The following is a 23,863-nucleotide window of genomic DNA, read 5'->3' as shown; positions in this document are numbered from 1 at the left end:
ACAAGATGCAATCCCACGGCATCAATAATGATATTAATTTTAGCTTGCTTGATTGTCTTGTGGGTAAACAGCTTCTTAATTATGCTTCAAACCCTTATAATTTGACGCATATTTTTATGGAACACCAAACATGAAAGAATATATATGGTACTAAAACATTTCCGTGCAAATAAATAAATATTGCATATTACATATTGCATACCAAGTGTTAATAATAATAATAATAATAATAATAATAATAATAATAATAATAATAATACAAAAGACAAGTAGTGCGTTGGAATACTTAATTATGACTGGCTTCTTAAAAAAAAAAAAAAAAATAATAATAATTTACACCTCATCAGAAGCATTTTATTTTAATCATTGCACGTCTCAATTATAATTAATTTGACAAGTTTATTAACGAACCACAAAATCCTTATTAACGTACGTATCTTAAAATGACATGCCTCTCTAAATGTCCCGTCATTAGTCCAAGAAAAAAAACAGAAAGAAAAAAATGTTTAGACGCGGCTTCCACTCTATTCCCGACAGAGAGCCCTGAGCCACCCCCTCCCAAGTGCTCCTTATGTTTCTATAGTAATTTCCAGCCAATGATCAGTAGGTGTCCACATCTCTGCTTCCTCACCTCAGCACCAATCAGCCACACACAGCGACAGGAGAGACGGACCGAGCAAACACTCTGCAGCTACACAATACACACCGGACCAGGAGGAAACACCTCGCCTTCCACAGTACACCTCCAGCGCAGAGCTACCCTGCATGCCGTTTTTATTCGCTTTCAAACTCACATCTTGTATTACTTGTATGTACAAGCAGTAAAAGGGGCTTTGTTTTGAACGCATACTGTGTATATTCACATATTTTGCGTTCTATTTTCCCTCGTCGTGCAGTGATGTGTTGCTCTGTGTTGGCAGACTGGTAGCGTCTGGATTCCCTTTTCGCCAGGAACCTGGTAGGTGATGCTCTTCCATTCATCCCCCCCCCGCCACCAAAAAAAGAAAAATGAAATTTGCATGTATTATTTTACTGCTGTACTTCTTTCGTATGCTGTTGCCAAACTGATACAAGCACAGGCGAAAGAGTGTATTGGTTTAATTGTATCCTCCCTGCCCTTCTTGATCTGTCCATGCATGGCCTTTGATCTTAGTGTCTCCGGTAGAGCAAACTTGGAGAGTAATTCAATAATGACAGAATCGAGGTTCACGACCAAATGCACCTTTCTTTATGCAGAAAGTGTGGAGTATTTTGTTTCCCTAAACTTTGTTTACAGGTTTAAAATAAATAACTGGGACTTGCTTGACTCTGTTTTTCTAATGCCCAAGGGGTGGATTGATTAATATTGACTTGGAAGAGGGGTGGTTATTTGTGTGGGTGATTATTGGCCTGTTCTCACATTACACCTGCTAATGAGTTTATTAGTTTTAATGTTTACAGGTGTTGATATTTATTGGCTTACATTTAAATTACTGTAGTAATAATAATGACAGCTGTAAGCACAAGATAATGCTAACATGTTAATGACTATTTCTGATTCTAGCCATTTAAAATGAAAGTAAACTTTAAATACAGGTATCGGGGCCTTTTATGTTGTTATGTTTGACCTGGAAATGATGTTTTTTTTTTTTTTTTTTATACTTTACTGTTTTTGAAATTAATACGGTTCTTTTGAATAAAAAAAAAAAAAAAAACTCAAAAAAGGTAATAGGAGCAGCACATATGCCTAAAGGAAATCTATGGAAACAAAACCCAGACTGACTTGAGAGGAAATCAGGCCGTCTGAAGGCAGCTGACACTGCAGTTGTCGGGTCTATGGCTTGGCTGGGTTAAAATTCACCAGTGGCTATCTTGCTGTCATTGAGTTAATGTAATAGAGATGGGGGTGAATAGATGCCAGGTGCTCTTAAAAGGTTGGACTGAGGTGCATTTACATAGAGTGGAAGCACTTATGGCACTAGAGCACATAATTTGTTGAAACTCTCATCCTTCATCTTAAGAGACGCACCACAAAGAAATGCATCTAATATTATAATTCCCTCTAAAGTTAAATTTCTAAGTTAGCTGTCTTTATTCATAATGAAATCTGCACTTCTTATATCTAGCACATAGCTTCTTTTGGTGTATTTTTTCATTAACTAAAATGGTTTGTTTTCAAATACAAAAAACAAACTGGAAGGAACAGTAAAAAGGAAATGTAATAATACAAAAAAAGCCTGCTAATGTGGGTAAATTGTGTGTGTAATAAAAAATTGAACTGTACTTTGCAGGGTATAGGCTTGTGTTGTATTTGTTTTTATAAATCCAGTGTAACTGTAAAGAGGCAGAAAAAAATTTATTACAAATCTGACATATTACTGATGTTCTACTAGTCTAGCTTTGTAATGTTTACTTCCTATTATCATGTGTTGATATGTCATAGCTATCATGTCATTGTTATAAGACAGGATCTCTATTTAAAAATAATGAAATCCAGTTTATTAAATACAGTCAAAGAAAAATAAAATAGTCAACTGAAGCATCAGATACCAATACTCGTATCATACTTCATAACATTCTGTGTAAAATGATTAGAGATTTATTTTTAGTTGAATCAGTAATTGTTTTTTTTTTTCTGTTCTAGTATCAGAGAAGATATATGAAGAAGATGGTACGTTATTGTTTGTAACCTGCATCAGATTGACAAAGGTGGAATAAAATCATAGACTTTATTGTTAGATCACCAAATAATTACAGCAATGTCTAATATAAACAATCCTCTTTGTGTTGAAAATGGACAAAGTGCTGAGGCTTCGATATTACAAAAGGATAATATACAGGGAAGTGGATTAAACCCGGTTTTGGATTATAATGCAGAAATGGAAAGATACAGATCTTTTGCAAACTTTTACAAAACAAATGGGGCATTTCCACAGACTGCGAAGATTGCTCGTATAACAACGCCAATTTTTCCCAGTGCCAGAATTGGTGTGTCCCCTTGGAACTGTGATAACGCTATGCTGTGGGGAAGGAAATCAGCAGCAATAAACTCTAATAGGACCAGCATGCATAGAAATGATTCCCAGAGGCAAGGGAAGCCTGGCGTGCCGCCAGAGACGTTGCAAATGGCAAATAATAATTTCCTCACTACTTTATCCCCTGAACACTGCAGACCTTTAGCAGGAGAATGCATGAACAAGCTGAAATGCGGCGCTGCTGAAGCAGAGATAATGAATCTCCCAGAGCGCGTTGGAACTTTTTCTGCTATTCCGGCTTTAGGGGGCATCTCATTACCTCCAGGGGTCATCGTCATGACAGCCCTTCACTCCCCCGCAGCCTCAGCAGCCGTTACAGACAGTGCGTTTCAAATTGCCAATCTGGCAGACTGCCCACAGAATAATTCCACGGGTTCCAACGGAAACCCTGCAAAGAAGAAAAGGAAAAGGTGTGGGGTCTGTGCACCCTGCAGGAGGCTAATCAACTGTGGGGTTTGCAGTAGTTGTCGGAATCGCAAAACTGGCCACCAGATCTGCAAATTTAGGAAATGTGAAGAGTTGAAGAAAAAGCCTGGCACGTCACTGGAGGTGAGACAAGCTCTCTCTTACTATTAACTCCACACTCTAAAGCATTAACCTTTTCACTTTGTCACGTCTAAGACCTTGAAAATTGTTTCCATGCCTGAACATTCTCGATTTCTCTCATCTTCCTACCCGCCTAGCCTAATTGCCAATAATTAGGGGTGTTTCCATGGAGCACAAGCTGAGCTTGGCTCAGACACCCCTAATTGCTGCCAGTCAGGCTGTGGCTGGAACACATCCGAACAACCCCAGGCTTGGCTGGACTCCAAGCCAAGATGGGAAATGTTTTTCAACAGAGATCTTTTCCCCTTTTTTTGGTCACTTTAACCATCATACAAACTGACATGCATGTTCAAATAATATAGTTAGATTCTTAATAACATCTAAAAAATAGACTTTTTTTATTATAAAGGATATCATTAGCTAATGCACATCTCCTATTGAATTTGTTATTATTTCATGAGGGTACTACAGGGATGGGAATAAAACTCACATTGCCTGTTTTACTGTGACCCTAATTTGGACTCCCTGAACTTTTTATGTCTATGGTTTCCTAATTAAGCTGAAAGTTAAGCTTGGCTGGGTGAAACTGCTGTGCAATATGAGTATTTTTTCCACCACTGTTATATAGCCTTTTTTGTACAGTGCTAATCATAATAGTACTGATTTTTGAAAATGGTAAGTATCTGCAGTTACCACTCCAAAAGTTTGACAAGAACAAACTGGTCCACGTCGGATCTTGCAGGTTTGTTGTCCCGTAAAAGATTCTGAAATTGTTTAAACCTGCCCTTTGGTGTGTACCCTTTAAAGAATGAAGGTATGAGGACCTTTGGAATGTTTCTGGCATTTCATATTGGTTAACAAGACAACTCTTACATAGGAGGGGAAAATGGGATTGCTGTTCTGTACTACATTGTTGTATTGTCTTATTTCCCTTAAAATAATAAAAATTTGATCACAAAAAAAAAAAAAAAAAAAACCAAGACAACTCTCACACACACACACAGGCAAGTATTATAGGGGTTCCCAACCAGTTTGAAAGAGGACTGGAGCACACACCCCCTGCTGCAGGGTGATCTGTCTTCAGAATTTAGAGCCCACACACACACATACCTCATGCCTTGGAGAAAGCGATAAGCCCCTGGCAGGCAGTCAGATTTGCCTGTCATTGTTCCCCATGGGAGTCGCTATGAACTAATTATATTTTAAGCAGTGGTGGGAAATGCAAATCAGAGTTTTACTCATAACCCTGAAATCAGAGAGTCAATTTAATCTTACACCCCTACATTTAGTGTGCAAATGCAAAGCCCCAGAGGACTGTACTGAGTCACACCTGGGTTGAGAGTTGGGGTGGTCTCAGCCCAGTTAGTAAGTATTATCAACAGCTTGTATAGCATGGATTATACTGACCCTGCTATACTGTTACCCAATGATTTGCAGCACCACCCTCATTAGCTCTTTCGGTTCACTAGTAAAGAGAGATTCAAGTTCAGATCAGTTCCTGGTATTTGGAGTATGACTGTTCTGCAGCCTGCATGTTTATTTGCTCCAATGAAATCAATATCAGAGCAGCTTTGCAGTTAATCTACTGTGGTTTAAGGAAAATAAAACAAACAGCACTATAATATATATATATATATTATATATATATATATATATATATATATATATATATATATATATATATATATATATATAATTAGACACACACACACACACACACACACAATACATTTACTTGACGGTAAGAGCTGACAATTCCGTAAAAGACAGGAAATTGTTGGTTAGGCTGCCCTGCGCCCTTACCTGGCCCAAATATTTATAACTGTCCTAACTATTTCAGCTTTCTTTCTTTTTTTTAGGGGGGAGTGGGATTTTGTTTTTGTTTATGAAGGACAGAAAAACATGTGTTTTGATATGCTGGAAAATAAATTTGATCTATCTATGGCATAGTGATGTGCAGAACCCCTAAAGGTACATTGTGTAAAAATGTAAATGGGAGGCTACTGTGTTGTACACACGAGGTGCTATCTCGTGCACAGGACATAATATCATCATATCAAAATATCTCATACTCACAAGATAGTAGCGTCCCTTTTTAATTTACACAATGTGCCTTTAGGGGTTCTGTAGTAATGAGATCATTGAAAGGAGACAAATAATATGTTATACAAGCATTTTCCAACCAGTCAATCCATGAACTTTTATAGGTCTTCCTTATCCATTTATGGCAGTGACTCTTCTAAACTAAAGGATATCTATTAGGTTGTTTCAGAGAACTTTTAAATTGTCAGCAACCCACTGGTGACTACACATGTTGTGTGAAGTGAACCCACCTCCTGTACCAGTTAAGCAGAGTGTGCTGGAAAGCTTTGTCAGAACACGGGTCAGGTAAGGGCGCAGTGGCGGCCTTACCTGACAGTTTCCCTTTATCAGAATGGTCAGCTCTTACCGTCAAGTAAAACAAACGTTTTTGGTGTTTATTATCCATTCTTTTTTCACTGGAAGGCTGATTTTAAAACATGATATTTACCTACGATGGAAAGTAGATCCCTCCATATAGATTACAGTCCTCTCTGTACTATATCTTAAAGGAAGTTTTTGGTTTGCTTTTTTTTTTTAATTTGTAGTGCAACTCTTAGTTTTTTGTGTAAGATAAATTCTCTACTATTATAAGAAACATTCCCAAGTAGCACCACATTTTAGATGCTTTATACACATACATAAAACAGGCTATTATTATTAGGCTATTACATTTTTAATATATATTTTTTTAAATATAAATGCTATAGTTACGTTTATATTAGCCTAGGGGTGAAGTGTAAGGCAAAATCAAAGTTTATAACAGTTGTGGTTGTGCCATCATTTTCATTTAAGCCATGTCTGAAAGGTAGACAATAGAACCTCATGTTTTTTAGTTATAATGTTCTTCTTTTACTGTGAGTTTATTTGTCTCTTAATCCAGACGTTGCTTTGCTATTTATTATTTTTTCCCCACTGTTTCAACTGTAGGGAATCTAGTGCAACCAGGAGATCCTCACAAGTCACAAAAAGGAATACAGTTGTGTAAGATGTACCTGCAACAAACCTAAATAAATTGAATAGGTAGATATTATTTATGAGAACTTAGATATTGGACAAAAAGTGTCTAGCTTCCCTCTTCCTCCCATCCCTCACCAGTCCTGCTGGGCAGTCTCATCTAGGGAAGGGGAAAAACAATGCCTGTGGGACAGACGGCTTTTAAATCTGTAGATCTTTTACACATTGGGTTCATTCTAGACCTAAAAATGGCAGATTAATTTGGCTGGTCTGTAAGAAAAGAAAAACAAAATTTTATTATGTGGATCAACCTAAAGGTGAACCGTAAGTTCCTGTCAAGACAATGGGATTTTGCATCACAGCTGCATGTCAACTTTTTAAATATACAGTGCATATCTCCTAGCTAGGGACTGTTGGCTAGTGAAAATGGCTAGATTCTGATGGCCACGTCAGTTTAATCTTCTGTCTGCTTTGATTTTCTGTCTGGGTATTTTTTTATCCCATGGTCTGCACAGTGCTGCATAGTGATCCAACAGTTGGCATATAGTAAAACTTGAAATGGCTTTGCTGTTGTTGTGCAGTTATTAAAATAATAATACAGATGTACCTTAGCCATGCCTTTGCCTTGCATAATGTGGGTCAACCTGTGTTTATGATACCCTAAAGGTGAAAGGGGTTCATTATGACTTATCAGAGAATGAGTAAGGATGCATTTAGATAGAAGCCTGTATGGAAGTGCAGATGCTAAGGCTGTAAGTTTAACATTTTAAATAGATTGTCATAAATGATTATGCATAGCTGCCTGCCAACAAGGAACAACGAGAGGTTTTAATGAAAAAAATATCGTAGCTTACTTCAATATGAACATTACAATCATTGCTGCAGTATTGCTACTTGCCCGGTTTAAGTGATTAACAGATTAAAACTGCTGAAAATACAGCAGCTGTCTGTCCACCAACACGCATGCGCAACAGATGTGTGAGTCTGAAAGTCACGCGAGAGTGAGGAGACTTGCGGGAGAAGTACTGGGTTTGAAAATGAAATTTGTTGGACTGGTCAAAAGAGAACTTTATTAGATGCAACCTCAGCTATTCCTGTGGAATTCTACGATGTCACCGTTAAAAACGATAAATAGTTGGAAGTGACAAAATCAAACAGCAAGTACAAATTCAAAAAATAGACTCAAAGGATATTATTAGGGCCGGCGAACACAGCGTGGGCGACTTTGGCTCCTATGGGAGTGTGCATCATGAATGCTGTCATTTTGAAATCGTCGTAAGATTATCAGAGTTGTCATGAATCAAAATATATAACTATATATTAATATACAATTATATCAACTACAAGTGCGTATCATAATATTTACGTATGTTTGAGTTGATTTTGTTTTACTAAGGTGTAAAATCGCAACACAACGAAACGTGCCATATTAAAAAACATCATAATTTTTTAAAATATAAAACCAACCCCACGAAATAAGATTTTAAATTTTTATTTTTATTTTAGCATTAGTCTTGATTACAAACTGCACACAAACGGCCATAAAAACGCAGTCGATTTTATTATATAATAGGTGATTTTTTTTAAGACGAGCGTACAGTGTCATTTAGACTTATCCGCTGTGTCATATTCCGCGGCACCGGGGAGTACGCTTTTTATTTTGTACTGGCCACAAAAGGAACAGTATAGTACACACTCAAAACTTTTTAAAAAGTACACAGTACCCTTTGACCTTTTAATCCCCTTTGTCCGGAAGAAATCCCCCAATCGGAACATTAGAAAAACCTCAATTTAAACATTTGGGGCGCTTTAACACCATAACCACCTACAAACAACACAAAAATTACACGATTGGTAGGCCTAGGTGTCATTAAACATACGTTTTTTAATTATTAACCAACCTTTTGTAGCTTTGGAGATAGAGGGGTAGGATTAAGTGACGCGCAGATGTTTTCACTGGCGCCTGGCTGTTTGTATTCAGTCTTTGCTAGGTTGATAAATCACAACGCAATAAAAATGACTCATTTACATATTTGCTTGGCGGACTTAATGCACAGGTGACGCGGCTCACCTGTGGCTGCATCGGTGCCACGCCTACACGATGACAACACCCCGCATGTCACACAGGGAGGTGCCTGGTTTTTAGGAGGGCGGCTTCTTTCTTAGATCCTCCCATTTTATACAGCCAATCACTTTGAGTAAAGTTTTTTTTTTTTCGTTTCTCCTAATATGGTCATCTACCGGAAATACACAAGCAGGACCTAGTTTTAAAGCTCAGAACAAAACAAGCACAGTTCCAGACAGTGGTCACAAGGATTATTTTGGAAGTGAATAAAGTTAATAAGAGTAGAGAAAAATGTTTACAATTTAGGCAATTTTTTTTATTTTTTTTTTTTAAAACAAGCATGTTAGCAACATACACCCACAGCTGTAAATTCAAAATGACAGCTATACGTATGACAATAAAAAGTATGTATTAACAGTATGTACAGAACAGTGTAAAATAAACTTTAATCACAATTTCTAATGTTGTTCTCTAGATATATGCAGAAATGTAAGACACATGGACACCTCCATATACCGCCAGGAAGTAATACTCTCAATAAATTATGCTAAATAATATAATACCAAGTTTCATGACGGTTGAATCAGTGGTTCTCCAGAAACATGAAAAAATGTGAAGTGTGACATATGTACGATTACCTCCATGATATACCCTTTGCAGGGGGTTTCGTCCCCCTGCAAGGACAACTGAACAAACATTTCAACAGGTCTTTTTTTCCCAGTCTTTTTTTATATTCTGTCATTTTTGGAAAGCTTTAATGAAATAATTATTTAAATAATTCTTAGTTATGGTGAAATAAAGAATGTTTTGACTGCCCCTCGAATTGAATTCAGAAACAGCATTGTTACATCACAATCCCTTTCCAATAAGAGTAAAACAAATGATATTGTTGAAATGATGTCTATAATTTGTTTATTTTATGATGCATATTTACTATCATCAGTGTTTTCTGATTTATTGTGATATTGATCTGGGATTCATGAAAACTTGTTCAGTTTAGTTATTCAGTAACACAGTTTATAGTTTAGAGTGCCTCTGATCACATCTAGATGGGTCATTTGGTATAAATAGGGTTTACTGAGTATGCACTACAAAGATAAGACAAAAGCATACAATAGTTTTCTTTTAGATCAGGCAGCTACCTATTTGGCATTATGGGCTCGTGCGAGATGCAACACTGTTTTCTTCAATCAAAAGGGTTTCCATTTCCTTAAAGTGCAGGCAGCATGTGATGCCAATTATACCATCTTTGACCTGGGTCAAATTCCACAAGTCATGCAACAATCTGCCTTTTTCTGTTTGTTTCAAGGGCAAACACTTTCTTCATGGGTATAAAAAACATTAACAGTTGCGTAATTACAAATGAACCCCCTCCATTCCAGCCATTTTTGAAAAAAAGTATTTAGTTGCACATAGGCCAGAGAACGGACAAGTCTTTATCATTTAATCTCTTTTTGATATTTAACAAAGTAACAGTTCACATAGGGGAGAATGTGATGATTTGTTTTAGTAGTTATTTAAAAAAAAAAGGGATCATAAGAAATCCTGAAAGTTTAAACATAGTAAAAATTAAAAGGTATATATGAATACAGTTTGACTGAAATGCACAGTACAAACACACACACACACACACACACACACACACACACACACACTTATCCTGGATGCCAGTCTAGTTTTCTCCTCACCAATCAATGTGCAATGTCATAGATCACTCTTTTGGGATGATAAAATGCATTAAAGACATTAGATCATTCTCTGTCATGCCATGTACTCAGTAAAACTGGCATTAAAGAAGATTGCTGGACAGCATTACCATGAGCCAGATGAGGCTCTGCCCCCTCCAGTTAACATAAATGACACAAAGCAGCACATACATGCCCTAACTGACCACAACCAAATGACAGACGTTTACAAACATGCATTGTTTCAATTTAGTTTTTCTGGTCTTATGTCCAGTAGTGACAGATGTGCTTGGAGGGAAAGACACCATTATTATAGCTTTATTAGGCTACGGGTGTGCTTTAGACTGCTGAATTTTTAAAAAGTCACCAGGATGTAATGACTAAAACAGAAAATTATACAAAGTGTATTTGAACAAGAAGAATATTTCAGTTAAGACTTCTGTACAAACCAAGTATGGCACAGGAAAAGTTAAGGACCATAGGGCAATATTTGATTCTTAAGCAGATCTTACATTATTGATCAAAATAAATTACAGACCAGGCAGACTTTTATGAAAGATTAGGATGTCTGACCTGCACAATAAAAACATTTTAAAAAAATTATATGTACGATTAGTCTGCTATTCCTTTACTGTTTTAACCACTTGACAAGTTGACTATTCAGTGCTACCTCTGCTGAACTGATGAATATATTTTTACATAAAGTTTGTAAAACACAGCCTATTTTAAAATAACTAGCTTTTCCAAGCGTAATCACGATGTTGAGTAGCAGGTATTTCTGTACCTCTTACCATGCATGTGTCCTCGGCATCCTTTTCTTATACTTGTCATGATTTTTTAACACTGTGTCATTCTTCACGCCAAAAATCCCTTTCAATACATGTAATTGCATTTACAACCAATATAACATTCTGAAAATAATTTTAAAATGAACCATAACCTTTTGGGACATGTGGTCACTTTATAAATAGGTATTTTGATTTCATTTATTTTACAAACTCCTGTTAGCATACTAGGCCACATCCTTGCGCTCCGCTGTCTTCATTATAGTTAACCAGGCTTAACTCTTCTTACATGGGGTAAAAGGCCTAATTTGGTTTTCCTCAAATTAGAGACAAAGCCCAGTCTGGATTTATATGTTCAATCACGATTGGTTAAAAATGTAGTTATTTAACTTAACACAAAGACAGGTTAACCGGGTTTACGTGAACCCTGGAGGTTAATATATCCCTTCATGCAAAGCAGCAAATATTCTGATTCATGTATTACCTTACTATGAATCCAGCCAATTTACAGATAAATCACACTGCAATTGCTGAGAGAGAACTATCTGGAGACGTGGTAGTGATGACATGCCAAGTTAGCATGGATGGAGACAAACTAATGCGATTACATATATAGGGCAACATGGGAAATCTAGGGTATTGCCACAGCTATTCCAAATGTTAAAATTCAATAAATATTATATTGTGGTTATAAACATTTTAACATCACATGCCAAACAGCATTTTAATATATGTTACAGAATTATAAAAGAAATAGGCATACCGGTATTCAGCAACTATAATCAAAGACGGTCACCCCCTATTTGAGAATACTGTTTTATAACAGACACACACATCTCTGTTTCGGCATTCTTGCCGCAAATACTGTATACTTATTTGTAAGGAAAGTTTAAAAGTTGTATTCTTTTATCAATCTGATGTTTTAAACTTGTTTTAAGCCTTGCCTACTTACAAGTCTTTTGTTAATCGCTTCATATGTTCTAAATATGTTTAGTTTTCTAATATGACTTTGAATTGATATACATTTGGCCTTAAATACCTTTTACTTAAACATTACTGAGGGGAATAATCAGCCATCATCTCTGCATTTTTTTTTTTTTTTTTTTTTACTTATGATGGGTCGTCTTCACAAAACTCTTAAGATTTAAAAAAAAGACAATTTTTAATAAAATGTGTAATATATTGCGGTTTATGAAACCATTTTTCCCCCACACTGTTTTGGGAGACTGGTGTTTATTGATTTATATAGAAATGTAATTTCTTCACAAAATGTAAACAATGGAGCTATAATATAAATCCTTGGTGATTGTTCTGAGGTGCACTTGCCATTGACCTCCTATTCAAAATGTCTACCTGGCAGCCATCTTGTTGGTTTTTTTGAAGTTAACTCTCCAGAATGACTGAATGCATTACCTTAAAACTAAAGAGTGGAATTACCTTGGGGGGGGGGGGTTGAATATATTTGTAGGTAGGCCATATTTACAAAATTGCTTAGTTTCAGAATTGTAGTGAATATTAACATTTTATTTTAAATACAGATGAACTGGTTTTATATCACCTCGCTTAATGTCATGCCACATTGTATTATAACTGCTCAACCAATTATAACAAAAATAATAATTTGGACATTCTGAGGAGAAGCTACTTTTGATTGGTTGAATGCTGGAAGGTCATGTCAGCTCAAGTAGACCAAGGGGAGCTGCTCACCCCTTACGTTAATTGCTTGCATCAGATGTATTGTTTTTTGGTGGAAAGGCATTTCCCACATGTAGAAAATATAGGTCAGAGGGAATCATCAAAATGTGTATTTTTGAAAGCACCAGTCAAGTTCTCACCATCACATCAGCTTCAACTTAATTTGATTCACTTGAGCTGTACTTACCCTGCACTATATCTAGTTGCTTCTCAGAATTTGAAACAAGAAATAAAATAATGCACTTTTGTTAAATATTCACATCTGTGTACTGTTGTTCGAGCTACACTACTCTTAATATAAGCATGTATTCATGATATTAGAAAGTACTCTCTGATAATACTGCAATAATTTGAGGATTTGAAAGTGCGTGTGAAGTCAACCAATCACAGTTAAGGATTTTTCATAAATTCCAGTAAGTATTATCTTGTGTGTAAATATCATCCAGTGCATAGAACAAACAGCGTAGCTGTACGATTTAAAAAACTTTTTTTGATATCTAATAGTTGTCAATGACTGCAATCTTTATGTCCTATATATTGAGTTAATGCCTCTTGTATAAACACAAAAATCATATTTTAATAAATTACATTATTGCAAGTATCTAATCAGAAATTGTTCAGGTCAAGTCTGTGTTTTATTAAACAGTTTGTGGCAGTTAACAACTTTACTTGCATTCAGTAGTTAGTTGACTAAGGGCAGGGATGAGGAGTTTGTGATTTGCCCTAATGTATACATTTTTGGTTAGTTGTATTGGCCTGAAGGAGTTGAATCAGATGCAGTTATAAGGAACAGTAATCTCATTGTATGCCTTCACTTAGAAATATTTCTCTCGGTAAGGCTACTATACAGTGCTGTATCTGCAGCAAAGACTGAACTTTTAATGGTACAGCCAGTTGCATCAGTTCTGTTGAATATTAATTATCTTGAACCTGCATTTAACCATACTGCAGGTTACATTTAGCAACTCAGTAGTTTGACTACATATACTACAATTTCTCACACCACATACTGTAGATGCTATAGGTTTGGCCATTAATACACTTTGAAATACATTTTTAATTTATGTTCAAGCCAAATAATGTTTGAAGTTATAACACATATTTCACTGACACAAATGTGTCGATCCTTCCACACCCCAGCTTGCGGCCTTCATAGACTTGTAGAAAAATATAAGACAGCTTGAAGATTTAAGAAAAGAGATGTGAAACTGCATTGTCTTTACCTTTTTTCAACAAAAAGGTATAAAGGAAAGTACAGCAGCGAGTGCTTTATTCTGAAGGCATTTGACTACTCTGAGAGCCTTCATTACATATGGGCTTGTTGAAGATAGTCAGGTGGTTCCAAAACATCCATGAATAAAATAAATAATGGATGTGTTGCAGTAACGTATGGGCCAAGCCTTATATTGAGCATACCGGAACACATTGCTGCTGTCCCTAGATTGTTATTCATCCATTCATGGTGATGTATTAAAGGGATGTACAGTACAGTGCAGTACCTTGTTGCCTTACAACCTGGAATTAAAATTGATTTTTTGGGGGTTTGTACCATTTGATTTACACAACATGCCTACCACTATGAAGATGCAAAATATTTTTTATTGTGAAACAAACAAGAAATAAGACAAAAAAACAGAAAACTTAAGCGTGCATAACTATTCCCCCCCCCCCCAAAGTCAATACTTTGTAGAGCCACCTTTTGCAGCAATTACAGCTGCAAGTCTCTTTGGGTATGTATCTATAAGCTTGGCACATCTAGCCACTGGGATTTTTGCCCATTCTTCAAGGCAAAACTGCTCCAGCTCCTTCAAGTTGGATGGGTTCTGCTGGTGTACAGCAATCTTTAAGTCATACCACAGATTCTCAATTGGATTGAGGTCTGGGCTTTGACTAGGCCATTCCAAGACATTTAAATGTTTCCCCTTAAACCACTTGAGTGTTGCTTTAGCAGTATGCTTAGGGTTATTGTCCTGCTGGAAGGTGAACCTCCGTCCCAGTCTCAAATCTCTGGAAGACTGAAACAGGTTTCCCTCAAGAATTTCCCTGTATTTAGCGCCATCCATCATTCCTTCAATTCTGACCAGTTTCCCAGTCCCTGCCGATGAAAAACATCCCCACAGCATGATGCTGCCACCACCATGCTTCACTATGGGGATGTTGTTCTCAGGGTGATGAGAGGTGTTGGGTTTGCGCCAGACATAGCGTTTTCCTTGATGGCCAAAAAGCTCAATTTTAGTCTCATCTGACCAGAGTACCTTCTTCCATATGTTTGGGGAGTCTCCCACATGCCTTTTGGCGAACACCAAACGTGTTTGCTTATTTTTTTCTTTAAGCAATGGCTTTTTTCTGGCCACTCTTCTGTAAAGCCCAGCTCTGTGGAGTGTACGGCTTAAAGTGGTCCTATGGACAGATACTCCAATCTCCGCTGTGGAACTTTGCAGCTGCTTCAGGGTTATATTTGGTCTCTTTGTTGCCTCTCTGATTAATGCCCTCCTTGCCTGGTCCGTGAGTTTTGGTGGGCGGCCCTCTCTTGCCAGGTTTGTTGTGGTGCCATATTCTTTCCATTTTTTAATAATGGCTTTAATGGTGCTCTGTGGGATGTTCAAAGTTTCGGATATTTTTTTATAACCCAACCCTGATCTGTACTTCTCCACAACTTTGTCCCTGACCTGTTTGGAGAGCTCCTTGGTCTTCATGGTGCCGCTTGCTTGGTGGTGCCCCTTGCTTAGTGGTGTTGCAGACTCTGGGGCCTTTCAGAACAGGTGTATATATACTGAGATCATGTGACACTTAGATTGCACACAGGTGGACTTTATTTAACTAATTATGTGACTTCTGAAGGTAATTGGTTGCACCAGATCTTTAGAGGCTTAATAGCAAAGGGGGTGAATACATATGCACGCACCACTTTTCCGTTATTTATTTTTTAGAATTTTTTTAAACAAGTTATTTTTTTCATTTCACTTCACCAATTTGGACTATTTTGTGTATGTCCATTACATGAAATCCAAATAAAAATCCATTTTAATTCCAGGTTGTAAGGCAACAAAATAGGAAAAATGCCAGGGGGGGTCAATATTTTCGCAAGCCACTGTAGTTCCAAATAGTGTTTCCCTGTATAACTAAGTTATATGTAGATAGAGATGTTTAGCAACAAAACACATAAAAAAAAAATTGAAACCATAGGAGAAAATGTGCCATCTTAATACACGTACTGTACTTGCAATTATTAAAGTTAAAAAGACTATACAACGTCTCTAGTTAAATTACTGATGGCGAACAAAAGCGTTATAAATCTGAGAATTGCGTACTAATTTGTGCCTTCATATTTGTATATCCTACTAATGAGAAAGATTTTTAGTGCTTTTTCATACGTCGTTGGAGAGCTCTACGAATTTTCGTAGACATTTTTAATATGCATTTTTTCATTTCTTTTTCCAGCCTATATTATATTTCAGGCACTGCTACATCTCCCATTATCATCCCCATAATCTTTCGGTTTATCTCTTGAATATCCTCTTGGTAAGCCTTGCATGCACTGCTGCTTGCAACTTGCAGCTCCAGGGAGAAGCTGGCTCTGTAGTAGCTGTGACTTGGTTCCTGACAGCCAGTGGATTAGTGCTTGATTATGAGTCAGCAGCTCAACTGAGCGATATACAGTAGGGTGTCTGACTTCCACAGCCCTAAGTGATCAGGGCCTAATGCCAGTGTCGTCACCTGGTGTCCTCTTTAGAGGTATCATAGAATGGTTTATTTTTTTCCCTTGGTTATAAAATACATCCTTTCCTGTAACGGTAGCGCATATGTCATTGTCCTTCCACTTAGTACTGTAATCTGTAATCGGTTTTGTTATTCAGTCGTGGGCAACCCTTTCCTGACAGTTATTTTATAAAGCTGCCTCCTGCAGTGTCAGCGCCTGACATTTCAGAAACTATTTCAGGTTATACAGTATAAACCCTGCATGCTACATATGCTGGTGACCATTACATTGACATCTGACCTTATGGCGGGCACACTGAGGTCATGTGACTTTTTTTTAACATTTCTGCTGTCTACAGCAGAGTTTATCACATTTTGTGATATCAAGCCTGCTGTGCCTAAAATCTGTGCAATCTGTTACCAGGGCATGTGATTTTTCTTTTCTTATTTTAAATCTAGTATAACAACCAAAAGCAAGACGTTGCATATATCCTCCCATGTCCCTGTCGTCACCATTCTGAATTGTGCAGGTGTTGAATAGAAAACAAATGTCTAAACATCCAAGAAAGAAAATTTGCACTTATCAAAAAAATTCAAAATCGCAAGGAAAACCATTTCAGATATTCTGAAAAGAAAATATGCCTGCCTATTTAAGCTAACGTGAAAAAGACTCACAGTACGTACTGATGTTTTTGTTCCCAGGACCTTCGTATAAATGTGTATTTCCTTTTATATTATTCCTGAACTACAAGATCATTTTTACTATAAGGAATACAACCTTACACTCTGGCATAAATGCATGTGAACACGTGACCTCTTCTGAGGATGGTTTGTTTCGCATAGTGTTTGGGAATGTACTAGTTGTCTGAGTAGTGAGTTTTAATACAGTTAGTGCTTTTGTTTATTTGATCTTCACCTATGTGTTTTCAGACAGCAGCTGTTCTGTGCCACTTGGCATTAAATTTAATCTTTCACAATGGGGTTAAAACAGAGATTCCACTCAGCTGGTGACGTATTAGCCTCTGGTGCTTGTTGTCTGAATCGCGCTAATGTATTAGTCTGTGTGTTGCCACGGCAGAGAGCTGCATCTTTAATGAAACAAGAGGTAGCAGGAACAGGCACTGCGCCTCCCCTGGAACAGCTGTGCTCCCCCCTAGGGGAGCTGGAACCCCTGTTCCAAAAATCCCATTCTAGGTAAATGAACCAATTCACAGCAACTTATCAATGAGACAGATTTTTATTTCTTTATTCATTTATTTTCATATATTCTACATTTTACATCAAGTTTTAAAACTGTTCAGCCAGAGATACCATTCCCCTTTACATTACACCCCTGTGTATGCTTTGTTTTTACAAAAACAAACAAGCAAAAAACACATTTCTAGGTTATCATTTTGGAGGGATGCTGTTGGGGTAGCAGGGGCATGGCAAACACTGGTCGGCTAACCATTATGCACGTAATTTCAGTGAAGACATTCATTACATTTTTAACAGAGGCATTGTCGATTTTAAGCTATGTTTATTAAGTCTGTGTTGGATTGTGGGTGAAGTTAAGACATAAACCAACTTGGCTGGCCTGTGTTGTTGGTAATGCAGTAATATACTGCATTTTTACCGAATGTACATTTTTCAACAGCATCCATCCTCTACAGTGCTTTTGCTCTGACTGAAATTAATGGAATATTGTGGGAACAGAAAATAATGAGCAGCATTGCATGAGAGCAAGATCTGAATAAACTGTGATGCTTAAATGATCTTTCTTCTGACTCTATTTCTGTCTACCCATAACGTGTGAATAAACACATGATCAAAACAATCAGTTGTCATATAGAAATTAAAAGTACACTTAGTAGACAAACTGGAAATGCAGAACATAAATGGATGTTCTATTAAGTTTTAAGTAGGTCATATTAATGTTATGTATCCATATACAATAGTTTGGTATCTTGCAGTTAAGCAATTTATTTCAAGTGTGCGAGATGGCTCCCAAGAAGACTAGAGGGTTATTTTTTCACCTGCTTGGCATTTGATATTTCAGTCTAGGCTGAAAAGTTGCAGTACTACTTTTCAGAGGCACCTTGCTGTCAATCTTACAGTAATATGCATTGAAGCCATACTTCTATGAAGATGCATTCAACCTGATCTTTCAGCAGACACAGCATAATATTTAATTTGAATGCTAATAGTCAAGGATAACAACCACTGCATACATATCACTTGAAAGCTAAATGATAGAGGTAGCTGATCTATGAAATATTGCAATGAAGTGTTCTCTTGACTTTACATTAATATGTATTTTTATAAATGAGTTTGCAGAAAATGAACATCAGGTTCAAACTGTTCAATTCAGATGGTTTATAAAAGCTTATCAGTTCACATTGTATGAAAAACTGCTTGAGTCAATATATTTTGTTTAAGCTGTTTTTGATGAACTATATAAAGTGTCATTATATGTATTCAAACACACAAGCTAAATGATTTTACCACTGAAAGTTGAAAACAAAAATGTTTTTTATTCCATTGACAGCTGAAGGAATGCAGGCTTACTGTATTAGGGTCAAGAGACACCTGGGGCCAGGTGATTTTTTTGTGTTCAGTATGTTCTTGAATTTCTCAATAGAAAATTAAACTGTTAATGTTTTAAAATTAATGAATACACTTTGTTGCATAGTTTTTTTTTTCATAATTTCACATACATTGATCTATCAAACCCCCCAAAATACCCCCCCACCAACAAAAAAAAAACAATAAAAAAACACCAGATACACATGATAGAAATATACAATTTCTGCAGTTCCTGTACATTTATATTAGAGATTTCCCCATTCTAACATCAGTCGGTTAGCTGCACTCACAAGTCAGGCTAACTGCAACCACAAAACAGATAATTTGCTCTGTGAAACCCCAGTTCTTTAGCCAATCCATGTGTGTGCCCCAGACTCTTTCAAAAAGTTCAGGCTTGCTTTTAATATTATGATATCTGCTGAACAAAGTTTTATGAACTGTAAGCCTGGTTAAATCATAGTGTGCTTTAATAAAACCAATCCTTAACAAAACAATAGTGTGATTAGGTCCCATAACTTAATTCTTGGCTTTGTTTAAGTGTTTGGATAATAACATGTTTTTTGTTTTGAATGCTAACTTGATTATTGTTCTTTTAAAGTGCCGACAAAAAGTTTGTGAACCCCTTAGGATTTTCACATATTTCAAACCGAAAATGTTATTAATCAAAGTCCTAATAATAAAGATAACCTGATTAAACAAATGACACAAAAACATGATACTTTTTCAACATTTATTTATCCACAAATGATTCAACATTTAATATCCATGTGTGAAAAAGTATGTGAACCTTTAGATTCAGTAACTGGTGGCACCCCCATGAACAGCAATGAGTTCAACTGAGCGTTTCCTGTAACTGTTGGTCAGTCTCTCATCGGTTTTGAGGAATTTTGGCCTATTCCTCCTTACAGAACTGCTTCAACTCATGACATTTGAGGGCTTCCTTGCATAGACAGCTCGCTTCAGGTCCTGCCACAACATTTCGATGGGATTGAGGTCCGGACTTTGACTAGGCCATTCTAAAATGCAGAATTTCTTCTTCTGCAGCCATTCTTTTGTAGATCTACTTGTACGTTTAGATCATTGTCTTGCTGCATGACTCACTTTTGGTTCAGCTTCAGATCACGGACGAATGGTCTGACATTCTCCTATAGAATCTTCTGAAACAATGCAGAATTCATGGTTGTGTCAATGATGGCAAGCCATCTAGGTCCTGAGGCAGCAAAGCAGCCCCAAACCATCACACTCCCACCACCATGCTTGACAGTTGGGATGAGGTTCTTATGTTCAAATGCAGTGTTTGGTTTTCGACAAACATAACTTTTCTTGTTGAGGCCAAAAAGTTCTACCTTTGACTCATCTGTCCAGAGAACATTGTTCCAGAAGTCTTGTGGATCATCTGTGTGCTCTTTGGTGAATTTCAGATGGGCAGCAATGTTCTTTTTAGAGAGCAGTGGTTTCCTCCTGGCTATCCTTCCATGAACACCACTCTTCTTTTAGTTTTTTTCTGATAGCTGAGTTATGAACACTCACATTAGCCAAGGCGAGAGTGGCCTGCAGATCCTTGGATGTTACTCTGAGGTTCTTTGTGACTTCCTTGATGATTTTCCAGTTTGTTCTTGGAGAGATTTTGGTGGAGCCCCAAATTCTTAGAAATGGTTTTGTAACCCTTTCTAGACTGATGAGCATCAATAACTGTTTTTTTGAGGTCCTCAGAGATTTCTTTTGATCGTGGCATGATGCGTTTCCACACACTTGTATGGTGAAGACCAAACTCACAAAGTTGCTGATCTTTGTATAGGGTGGGGCCTCCCAACCTCACTCCTGAAGATCTACCTAATTATTTAAACACCTGATTCTAATTATTCCCTTAATTGAGCTGATAAAACTAGGGGTTCACTTACTTTTTCACATACCCTGAATCTTAATTACTTATTGTTTGTCTAATTCATACATCATTTTGTTTCGAAAGACATGGAATTGGTTAATATAAACCCAATTGGATATTTAAGTTTTGATTCAAGAAGGCTGTCATGGTAAAACTATGGAATTTCCATAATTATCATTGGGGTTCACAAACTTTATCTCGGCACCTTATATACATTTTGTATTTGTTAAACTTGGTCAGTTTCTTTTCCTGTGTATTTTCCATGAATTCAAAACTATAAGAAAACTCAATTAGACCAATGCTTTGTCTCATACCTTCATCAGTGTACTCTTTTCCTATATATAAAGTGACTTTGTTCTTGTGCGACATGTTGCCACAATTGAGCAATTCTCAGTCAGCCCCCAAAGAAGACTGATGTCAATCAAGGTGCTCAGTAAGGCTGAAATGTGGATTCTAGGGTGGTCAGTTGGACCATCCTTGGCTGAATTCTTTAGGTCAGCTCATCTGCACTGTTGCATGACATGACATTAATGAGGGTCTCCTTAGTTTTACTTGGCACAGTTTCCATAGGTTTTACACTTGCCGATTTGGGCTGTTTTTGCTACAGTGCATGATACACGATTTCAGTATGTCCTATTTACAGCAAATGTTTCTATTTTTTTTTGTAAATTGGTTGATTACAACAACGGAACATTTTTTAATCACATAGCTTGTGCACCATGTGAAATAACCATATTTTTTGGACAGATGAAAACTTCTCCTGTTAACTTTTGCGTTTTATGCTCCTTTTTTAGCGAACGCCTGTTACTGGTGGAGAAGCATTCAGATGGTTCTTTTAGATGGCGACTACCATGTAATCAGGACAGCCTGAAGTGAGCGAGGTAACAAGTATGCGTGTCACAGGAGGCACTTGTGGCCTTGAAATCCAAGTCCAGCTCTGAAGAAGAAAACACTATGGTGGTGGTTTAACTCTGTAATTTCCTTTCCTGTGTAATAATGTACCTTTTGACCTATCATAATGTATATTTTTGATGTCAATGAATGTGTTTGCAGTGTTGTGACTGTACGGATAACGGGCTCAAAAGACAATCATGACAGAAGAGGCCATGAGGATAAATATCTGCATACATACAACACAGTACACATTAGGTTTGGAGCAGTAATCTTTGGGTTAATTCATATTCTCTGATTACTTTTTTTTTTTTTTTTTTTACTTACTTTTATTTGTATTTCATTTTACATACAATATATGTATTTGGTTCTTGCACTGAAATTATTCAAATAGCAGGGTTTATTTTATTATGGTATTTAATTTTCAAGAATCCAGAAGTCGTATCTGAAGTACATTTTACAAACTGTGTTTGTTTTGTTTTTTTAAAAAAAAAACAAGAAACCAAGAAGTAAAATTGATTTTTTTTTTTTTTTGTCTAATATTGTATAAATTCAGTTAGGCATGTATGGAGAAGAGAACGGTGTTGAGAAATGTTGTAATTAAGTTTGATGGTTGAATACATTCATTTACAAAATCAGATGTACAGAATTTGCGGTGATGTGGGTCAACCCAATACTGTAGTTTAATAGAACAGAATGAGCTCCGTCAGACAAGTAGAAAAAGGAATTCTGTTTTTACATTTCAGGTATTACAATTGAGTATTCTCCTACAGTACCTACCAGTTATCCTTAAATAGAGGATTTTATGTATCTTCCCACTGCAGAGTTAAACCTGATCTGCATTGATGTCTTTAAGTGAAGCAAAAGTACACATTCCAAATTATGATATTAATAATTTACTCATGTCTTAAACCCTGTTGTTGCATGTATAAATATGTGTTTTGGTTTTAAAGACTTAGAGGAATTTGTTTATTGTTGTTGTGATGCTTTTATGTGTTAAATAAAAAAAAAAAAAAAAAAAAAAAAAAAAAAAAACTCTGATGTGGATGTAAATGATTAATGGCTAATTTAATTCTCACATATACAATTAAACTGTTTATGAGCACCAGAATATTTTCTTCTAGTCATTTTACAGCGCAGAAAGCTATACTGCCACTCCGAGCTTTTGCTACACAGCTACTTTTATATCACTAATGAATGTTTAATAGTTTGTAAAGCCATTGATAAAGAACTACAAAGCACAATATGTAAATAGCATGATAAAGTACCAGAAAAGCATTGTAAACTGCCACGTAAATATGCATCTGTTCTACATTTTATATGGGATGATTAAAAAGGTCAATACATTTGATCAAAGTTCTGTTGCACCTTCTAAGTCCTCTTAAGATTTGTTAGTATAATTTTAACCAAAAGAATTGACACAACCTGTATTTGCAGTACATTTCAGGGCCTCCTAAAATGTATTTTATTTTTTTGCACATTTAGTCGATTATTGTATATTGTATTTTTCTACTCATACCCACATAAATAGTTGTGGTATTAGCACTATAACATACTAGAGCATATTACAATAAGCTTTATAGTTTTTATACATAAGCAACATACTTTTAAGTAGGTTAAATCTAAATTCTTCCTAAAACTAAAGCGTTATGCATGTACAGCATTACAAAGGGGAACCATTATTTGGTTTCATTTGATGCATCAGTTGTGCTTGAGCCTTCACTTAAAAAACGTTACAAAGCAGACATCTATTACAAATACCAGCTGTTTCCAGGTGCAATACTGCTTATTCACATTTGAAGCCATCTCGAGAACGCTTTGAAGACCCTTTGGCGGTCTTAATTACAAGATGATTCATATATTGTCAAAAGCACTCATTATAGGTTGGTAGTTGGTGACACTGTAAAATGTGCTGGCAATGTAATTGATTTATTTAGCCACAATAAGCTTTTTTTTTTTCTCAGTGAATTTTATTTTTCTTACAACACCAACACTTC

At 36.4% G+C, this 23,863-nt stretch overlaps 1 protein-coding gene across 1 annotated transcript; it reads left to right on the top strand.

Moving 5' to 3' along the window:
- Positions 1-334: 334 nt before the first annotated feature.
- On the top strand, positions 335-22,129 carry LOC121327954 (CXXC-type zinc finger protein 4). Its single transcript, XM_041272339.1, has 3 exons — positions 335-958; positions 2,624-3,563; positions 21,770-22,129. Exons 2-3 carry the CDS (start codon positions 2,739-2,741, stop codon positions 21,812-21,814), a joined length of 870 nt encoding a protein of 289 aa, XP_041128273.1. The 5' UTR covers positions 335-958; positions 2,624-2,738; the 3' UTR covers positions 21,815-22,129.
- The last annotated feature ends 1,734 nt before the right edge of the window (positions 22,130-23,863 follow it).

The sequence above is a fragment of the Polyodon spathula genome, chromosome 2 (assembly GCF_017654505.1).
Source record: "Polyodon spathula isolate WHYD16114869_AA chromosome 2, ASM1765450v1, whole genome shotgun sequence".
Classification (NCBI taxonomy): Eukaryota; Metazoa; Chordata; class Actinopteri; order Acipenseriformes; family Polyodontidae; genus Polyodon; species Polyodon spathula.
This window is presented reverse-complemented; position numbering and strand designations above follow the sequence as displayed.

Coding starts and splice junctions, on each gene's coding strand:
- LOC121327954 (XM_041272339.1), top strand. CDS start 2,739: ATGTCTAATATAAACAATCCTCTTTGTGTTGAAAATGGACAAAGTGCT. Junction 3,564..21,769: donor AGCCTGGCACGTCACTGGAG/GTGAGACAAGCT, acceptor CTCCTTTTTTAG/CGAACGCCTGTTACTGGTGG.